This window comes from Phalaenopsis equestris, unplaced genomic scaffold (genome assembly GCF_001263595.1).
Source record: "Phalaenopsis equestris unplaced genomic scaffold, ASM126359v1 Scaffold000807, whole genome shotgun sequence".
NCBI classification, from domain to species: Eukaryota; Viridiplantae; Streptophyta; class Magnoliopsida; order Asparagales; family Orchidaceae; genus Phalaenopsis; species Phalaenopsis equestris.
Window position 1 is genome coordinate 380,189 of NW_018165247.1, and position 9,409 is coordinate 389,597.

The following is a 9,409-nucleotide window of genomic DNA, read 5'->3' on the forward strand; positions in this document are numbered from 1 at the left end:
AAGAGCGGTGAAAGATATAGGTTTCAATGGGTTTTGTCCACGATCTAGTCGCTCATTCACGACTAGCTCTAATCATGACTATATAGCCAAGGTTCGAACAAGGAGGAGAATGATAGGAGTTTCAGTGGCGTTTGGTTGCTACAGGAGGGGGCAAGAGGGAGGCGAGTGCGATGCTCTTGCTTCAACGTCGGTCCTCCCTAAATAGTCGAGAGAGGCGATAAAGCAGTGAAGAAAAGGAAAGGTGACAACAATGGACCGAGAAAGAAAAGAAAAGAATTACGTTTTGAGGGAAGTTTGTTCGGGACGAACAACTCGAGAAGATGGTAGGGATTGCGATAACGAGCGATGGAGGAGACAACTTTTTGGTTTTTATTACGAAAGCTATACATTTATTGAGAGGTTTGATGGAGAAGTATTGGGGGGGGGGTAGGGAATAAAGATGTTCCACATATGATTTTTATTGATTTATAAAATGCTTACGATAAGGTTTCAAGAGAAGTATTTTGGAGAGTTATAAAGAAGAAAGGTGTTGATATGACTTATATTCAAGTCATTAAAGATATATATACTAGAGTTGTTACTTGTGTTCAAAAAAAGGGATCACCTTTAAGGCCATATCTTTTTGCTTTAGTTATGAATGCTCTTATTGGACATTTACAGGAGGATTTACCTTGGTATACTAATGATTTCCTTCTTTTGAATAAGACTAGAGAAAGTGTTCAGGAAAAATTTGAATTATGGAGATCTACATTGGAGTCTAAAGGCCTTCGTGTGAGTAGATCTTAAATTTAATACATGGAAGGTAATTTTAGTAGTAACTCTAGTGGCGGAGTTGTAATTATGGGTGATCAAATCTTTAAATGGTGTGACCGTTTTAGATATCACGGGTCTATTGTTCAAAGTGATGGTGATATAGTTGGGTATGTTATTAGTAGAATTCAAGTTGGTTGGTTGAAATGGAGGAATGCATTAGGCTTATTATGTGATAGAAAAGCTTATTCTGAGAGGAAAATTTATAAAATGGTGGTGAGACCTGCAATGCTCTATGGCGCAGAATGTTGGCCTTTAAAAGAGAAAGCATAAAAGAAAGTTAAGTTTTGTGAGATGAGAATGCTTAGGTGGATGAGTGACTTGATACTTAGAGACAAATGCGAAATGAATATTAGTCGTTTTAGATGGTTTGGTCACTTTAAACGTCGATCATCTGATGATATCCTATTAGGAGAGTAGACATTTTAGATTTCACTTATGCTAAGAAAGACAGAGGTAAACCTTATATGTCTTAGGCATATTGTATAAAAAATGATCTTAATTTGTTGGAGTTAAATGAATATGACACTCACAGGACGCAATGGAGAAAATGATTCATGTAGCCGACCCCACTTAGTGGAATAAAGGTCTTGTTGTTGTTGTTATATACATAAAACCTATTAAGGGACTTGAGAGTATTGAATTTAGTCCCCTATCAATAGTTAGAAAAAGTGCAATAACATTGAAATTCCAAATAATTGGCCTTCACTCCCATGACAAGAAGACGAGAATTCATTACACGAATTTTACATGGAAAATTTTAAGGAAAAAATATTACAAATAAAATTATTTACTTTTATAAAAATTGGATATTTGTGCAGATAAAAATTATAGTAATATCTAAAAATTTCAATTATGTATTTTAAACCTTGTATAATAAAAAATAAAAATATGTTCTTAGATCGACTTTCTAGTACTCAACAGTAAATCTCAATCTTTGCGAAACTTTTTTTTTTTTACCAAGTTTAAAAATAAAACTTTTTCTTTTTTAATACTTTTTCATCATATAAAATGTTTTGTTGCCCTCTCCTTGCTCTGCATATGACGTGAGTTGGAATATGGTGTCTTCCCTATTAGGAAAAAATATTACATGCAAACTCCAGATGAGCTGACAACGGCCAGGATGTAGTGAGGAGGGCGGAGGTCCGATTCCTCCCCTCCTCCGCTGCATTGTCTTGTGTGAGGCCGCTTGAACCGGTTGGTCCTGTTTCGTCCCATCTCTAGCATTCAGGGTTTAGAATGACGAGATAAGCCATGACATTATCACACACTGCAATGAACCCCTTGGGCTTTAGTAGACAACTCCTATCAAAGATTCATACATGGCAGTCATTCATTAAGCATTCTAGGTTCATTGTAAGCTTTGACATTTTATTCTCTAGTCAAGTCAATTGTATGATTTCGAAGTGAATGAGTGCTAAAATATAAAAAATAACTCGAAACATAGCTATTTATGATAAGAGCGACTTGTTGCTTCCATTTCTTAAATTGTCATCCAAATATCTAAATACCATAACTCATTTTTTTTCGTTTGGGGCATTTGCATACATACCACATAATTCCCATGTATTTACATATCTAACACCTAAATTTTTCTTTTTACATTTATAACACCCAAGTCTTTCATATCACATCAAAAGTATTTCCATTTTAACTCTTATAAAAATGAAATAGACCTTTTCATGCATAGATAAGGTGACATATTTGTAAATTGAAGTTTAGGTGTTTAGGGTTAAGGTGACATATTTGTAAATTGAAGTTTAGGTGTTAGATATGCAAATACAAAAGAAATGAGTGATTTCTATGTAAATTTCTTTCTTTCCTATTGAAAATATCCGTAGAACGTATTATTTTAAGCGTGCTGAGAGAGAGATTAATCATTTTGTACTTGTTATTTTTATTTTTATTATTATTGTAGGGTCTGGATCTACCTGATATTATAGTAGAGACGGAGAAGCGTGGTTTTTCTTTTGATCAGCTGCTCACAATTCCTGAGGAAGATGATTGGATTTATTCTGATGGCAGCTCCACCTCTTGCGTGGCTTTTATACTTCAGATGTACAAACGTGCCGGTCTTTTCGATCCAATTTCCGCATCCATACAAGTAACTGAGTTTACGGTGAGTCTTTTTACATACGAGAAAATATTATATCAGTACTACTAACGTAATTTGCGTTAGGACTCCAACAGTGGAGCGTCAAGTGTCAAGTGGTCCTCACTGCAATACACTGGCATTGACCAGTGTTAAAAACGGTGGAGAGCCCACTTGACACGTGACACCCTACCATTGGATTCCGAATGCAATATAATATTTTTTCTTTTACATACACACCACCTAATTCTTCTGTATTTACATATCTAGCATCTAAATTTTATTTTTTACATTCATACTGACTAAATCTTTCCTGTCACATAAAAAATATCATAGTCTTAAACTTTTAAAGGTGAAATAAACCTTTATCATGCATAGGTACGATGATATTTATGTAAATACTGAAGTATATGTGTTAGATATGTAAATACATAGGAATTGAGTGGTAAAAAAATAATTTGATTTATTTTTAAAATGACAGATCAAAGATGCATATACCCTAAGTTTCTTCGAAAATAATTCAAGCCGACTGCCAGAGTGGTGCAATAGAGAAGACACGGTGAAGCTGCCCTTCTGCCAGATTAAGGGAAGGTATAGGATGGAATTACCACATTACAATACAATACAGCCTTACCCTCACATGAATGAGAAATGCCCATCTTTGCCCCCAAATTATGATCGACCATCTTATTGCTGAACCTTTTTATATTTTAATATTTTCATCTGCTCCTCCTTCCCCCCTTTATAAATATGAAATTATGTGGGGAAATTTATAAGATTGTAAATTTGTTGGCATTAGGTAGCATGAAGGATCACTATAGAATTTGATATAAACATGAATGTTTTTATGTATGTATGTGAATGTCTTTTTGTTTGATGTGAATAAATATGAGAAATAGCACATATGTGTATTTATGTTTACACGAAGCCTGTTAGTTTTCACAATTGACACACATTAATCATTGTGAGTATCAAGTATTTTCTATGCCTTCTAGGGTATTTTGGGTATATATACTTTCTCTAAAGGCTTGTTCATGTACATGCAATAAGTCACAAATCTACGACGTATCATACATGCATGCGATTGCGACTTCAAGAGCTAGACGTTTGGATCACACTGCTTCTGTTTCCAAGTAATTTACATTAGATTTATATCGATAGACATATGAATCATTATTTCATATGATACCCAAGAAAGAATAATGACCTCAGCATAATCAATAACAATATATTATTACATTACTTCCCCTTTTAGTTAGAAGAAGATATGATTGTCCAAGGATAAATAGGATTAGAAACTCAATGGATGAGATGAGAACCACAAACACGAGTGTGATTTTTGTATAGATTTGGGCCATAGTAGAGAACATGTCCTTATAATCTAAGTACAAGCAGGTATAAATAATATTTTATAATTAAATTCCATATTACACTTACTATTACATTTGGCTTTCCGATTATAAGCACTTTGATTATTTTATAGAATTTCATTTATGTATGACATAGTTCTTGAAGCAGTCGGTCACTTACTAGTGACAAAAGAGTATCAAGTGTTGTGCCTACGATTTATCTATGCATTGCAAATTGCATATATCAATTATGTTAGGCACTTGCAATACAACATATTCAGAACCACTAATAGCTGAAATGGAAAAGCAAAGGTGCCTCATGACTAATACATTTCAGTTGTTTGTATGTAAGGCAAATTTCCATTCGTATTTACATATTATTAGGATTATTATAATTTTTTTTACCTATATAATGTACATTTCTGACAGGTGAAATGACTATCAATTTTACAAAATGTACAAATACTTATTGGTGTTAGGGTAGACGAAAATGCCATAGTGGGGGCCTATTGTTGTTGACTCTTATTTTTGCTGGCCGAGTTGACTAGTGTGTTTCGATGAGTTGTTGGGTGACCACCGTAGGGTTGATGTTATCTACCACCCATTTATAAACCATGAGATAACATCAAGCTTCTTTATGGGTCACTACCATACACAGACTATCATGTCACTTTGTTGGCTTCATTAGCAATTTTGCAGGGAGTCGAATGAGGATTTATGTCAACATAATTTTTTAAGGCGCGTTAGGACTTATATTTTGTATATATTAGGATGTTTTCTAATGTAAGATACTTTTGGATCACATGTTTGCTTGAAATATTTACCATTGTTGGAAAATTTGGAGAAATTTGGAAGACATTCATTGGACGGCACAGTGCTGAGAGAGTTGTATAGAGAATTAGATCTAGTAACGAAGCTTAATTGTGTCACGATTGCTAGGTGTTTGCACTTGCTTAGCATGGTGCTAAGAGCACTTACATGTTGGTAGACTCATTTTTTATATTTGGACTCCTCATGAGTTGTTTAGATTCAGGTATAAAAACAATTTCTATATTTATATTTTCCCAAACATATTTTTTAATTAGATTCAATTTATTTGTTTAAATAACATGTAGATGGAATGAAGAGTGAACGTATAGAGACAAATTTGATGGACTCAAATAGTCATGTATACTACATATTTTCTTTTTGCTCATATTTTTCGTTAAATATTTATATTAAATATAATTGAACTTATAACTTATACACATTATTTGGACACCACATTTAGATATTTATATGGTGTCGTTACATGAAATGTTTTCAGAACATATTTATTTGTAGTGACTGTCTGCACTTATAAGTTGGAAGCGTCGAGTGGCATATATCAATCGCGTTATGCGACAATTTGCTAGCATTCAGTCAATAGTTATTAAACCTATATAACGGGTTTTTAAGAGAGTCGACGATCGAGGTAAAGGAAAAGTTGAGTGGGAGCAATATCGCCGGTCACTATATCGAGATGTAGAATAATCGACAGACTTATATAGTACTATTTAACTCATCGCAAGGAGATGACGAACAAAAATTGATTAATTATTTGTGAAGCCTCCTAATCAGTCATCAGAGAATAGTGGTATGCATTAATTATAGTTTAAAGCTAGTACTAATTTCTTATGTTATAATGCATAATAATTAATTGAAGTTTTAAATTAACCAAATGGTTTATTTATAGCAAAGACATTGCAAGAATGTTTGTAGGGGTTTGTGGTGGAAGTGCTAGTTTCATGAAACAAGGATATAATAAGATACTAGAGCTATCATGTAAAGTGGAACAATCATATTATATTGATTATTGTGCATTTGATTGACCAATTGGACATAATTTCAAGGTGCAACCATCCCATAGAATAGATCTAAGATTGCATGACCCCTATAGATCAACATCTGATGCTCCACGTTGGTTGTCTTCTATTATTGCGAGAAAATCAAATAGCAAATGCTCCAAGGTGATCTTCGATTGCCATAACACAAATCTCCCTTAAATGAGTCAAATGAACAACCATATCTAGAATCATCTGCTTATGTTAGCTAAATAATATTTGCAGCACCCTCCAGCTATGCGGGATCTTCCAGCTATGCAAGACCATCTACATATGAAGGTCCTTATGACTTACAATGGACAACTTCTATTAGTGGAGACCAGGATTTATAACTTTTAGAGCATGCTCGTCTCACGTAGGCCTCAATTTCGATACACATCTAATCATACACCAACAATTCTCATGAATGAAGAAAATGATTGGATGCCACAACAAACTACATGATGCGAGAGAAAATGATTGGATGCCACAACAAACTACATGATGCAACCAAAGAGGGCCACAACAAACTACATGATGCGAGAATGACACTGAAGTAGAATTTTAAGATAATCAGTTGTAACATCGATCACTGTAATCGCCTCTTGATATACATCGGACTTAGTAATACACACACACACACACACACACACATATATATTGAACAAATATTGTTTAAATGTTAATTAATAGAATCTAAAATTATAATTTATTTATAACATTAGGTAATATATATTAAAATTTAAATTAATTAGAATATTCTATATTATGAAACTATTTTTTTATAATAATTTAATAAAAATGCCCCCAAGGGGTGTGTTTCATGCATATAACCAATTTTTGCCTGCAATACCCCAACTGGAAGCGATTGAGTTCCTTCTAAAATTCTCTTTGGCCAACTCTTCTCCAATATTCTACTAATAAATGTGCTCCTTTTCATAATTTTTCCAGTCAAATTCACCTTTTTATGCATATAGAAAATGATATGGTCGTAAATATCCAAATTTTTTGAGTTGGATAAATACATATTTTATAGTGTTACCACAAAAATTTTCCTTTTATTTTTTATTTCTAAAAATAAATCAATATGTATTTTAAAACACAAAACAATATTCTAGTTTTGAATGTTTTTAAAACAATAATGTACTTATCTAATATTTTATTTAAAATCAAAGTATTAAAATAAAAGAAAATAAATTAAAATGATCCCAAAAAAATGGCTCATACAGTTCTTAAAATATCTAAAACCTTTTTTGTTACCAATTAGTCCAGTTTATTTTCTAATTAGTTTTGGGATTTCCATTCACCTTTCCCTAATAGGAAAGTGAAACAATTGAAGATGTTTTAAAATGAATAAAATGAAAACTTTGGTTGATGCTACGAAAATTAGCTCATTTCAGAGCATTTTCAAAGGAGAAATTTTCTACAATAAATCTCATATAGGTGCCCACTTTGCAACTTGAAGGTAGAAAAGATCATTGATGTGTGTCGGAAGGTTTGCAATGATAGAGCAGTGAGTTAACATCTTAGTATTAAATGAAAACAACACCCACTAAAGCAATTAAAGAAACAAAGTTGGAGGAGACCTTAATTTTTACGTAAAAAACCCTGAAATAAGAAAAAAACCATGAGGTCTAGCAAACTTGAAATGATTCACTATAGTTTTGAGTGCATTGGCTCACTCTTCTCCAAAATTAGGAAAAATGAAGCTACAATGACGATCATTGTAAATATACAATAATAGCTTATTGATAATAGATATAGTCTGAATGTAATGAATATAGTTCTCGTTGGTAGTAAGTTTCAAAGGCCGTAGTCAATTTTTATGGAAGCAATAGTAAACCGTGAATGTTATAAACGATGGCAATAGCGTCAGCTTGTCGTATAGACCGTACTTAAAAGTCATGTTAGTAGTTGGTCATGTGGGCCCGAGGTGGTTGCTTCATAAGCGTCGGTTGGACACAAAGGCCGTAGTAAGAAGCTAAAGGAGATTTGGGCCACGTATGCTATAATCGGACCATATGGGTCATAATCGATGATATCCATAGGCAGCAAAGGTTTATTTAGAAGTAGCATGAGCTGCAAACCATGTAGGTCACGTCAGTCATAGTAGTAAGTTGTGACGACGACCGTAGGCTGAGGGAGCCGGAGTTAGGAGTTACAAAAGCTATGAACCACGTAGGACACAGTTCGTCACATAGGTCGTAGTTGTGGGCTATGATGGAAACTGTAGGCCGCGGGGGCTGGAGTTAGGAGCTGCACAAGCTATGAACCACAAAAAGTTATAGTCGGTCCCGTGGGTCATAATGGTGAGCTGCAATGATGTCCGTAGGCCACAAGAGTTATAATCAGGAGCTGCAAAAGATGTGAACCACGTGTTGAAATTGGTCACGTAGGTCGTTGTGGTGAGCTGTGATGATGTGCATAGGTAGCAGAGGCCGTAGTAGGGAGTTCCATGAGTTGCGAGGTCATAATTGGTCACGTAAACTGTAGTGGTGAGCTGTGAAGAAATCCTTAGGCAGCGGGGGTCTGAGTCAGAAGTTGCACTAGTTGTGAACCACATAAGCCATAGTTAGTAATGTATGACACAATAGTGAGCTATGATAACGTATGTAGGCCATAAGAGCCGGAGTCGAGAGCTGCATAAGCTATGAACCACATAACTCGTGTTGATCACATAGGTTGTAGTGGTCAGCTGTGACGACGTCTGTAAGCCCCTGGGAATGAAGTCGAGAGTTGCACAAGCTGTGAACCATGTAGATTGTAATTGACATGTAGATTGTAGTGGTGAACTATGATGTTGTTTATAGACCGCGAGGGCATAAGTCGGGAGCTACACGAGTCGTGAACCACGTAGGTCATAGTTAGTCACATAGATTATAGTAGTGTGCTGTGATGATGTCCTCAAAACTCAGGGTTGAAGCCGGGAGTTGCACGAGTTGTGAACCACTTTGATCTTAGTTGGTCATATAGGTCATAGTGGCGAGCTATGATGATGTCCTAAGCCACAGGGGCCAGAGCTGGGAGCTGCACAAGCTGTGAACTACGTATATGGTAATTAGTCATGTAAGACGTAGTGGTAACCTACGATAACATCCATATGTCGTGGGGGCTAAATTAGGGAGCTACATGAGCTGCCAATCATGTAGGCCATAGTTGGTCATGTGGGTCATATCAATGAGTTGTAATAAAGTTCGTAGGTCATGAGGCCAGAGTAGGGTGGGGCTACATGATTTGTGAACCACGTGAGACATTGTTGGCCACGTAGGCTATAGAGGTGAGCTGTGACAATATCCTTAGATTATGGGAGGCCAGAG

At 35.1% G+C, this 9,409-nt stretch overlaps 1 protein-coding gene across 1 annotated transcript in view; it reads left to right on the forward strand.

Annotated features, from left to right (window-relative positions):
- Nucleotides 1-3,823, forward strand: part of LOC110031413 — a 24,906-nt gene extending 21,083 nt beyond the window's left edge. Inside the window, exons 6-7 of the mRNA XM_020734593.1 lie at nt 2,729-2,929; nt 3,384-3,823. Of these exons, the coding sequence (XP_020590252.1) occupies nt 2,729-2,929; nt 3,384-3,599 (417 nt within the window). The 3' untranslated portion in view covers nt 3,600-3,823. The remainder of the gene's footprint in view (nt 1-2,728; nt 2,930-3,383) is intronic.
- The last annotated feature ends 5,586 nt before the right edge of the window (nt 3,824-9,409 follow it).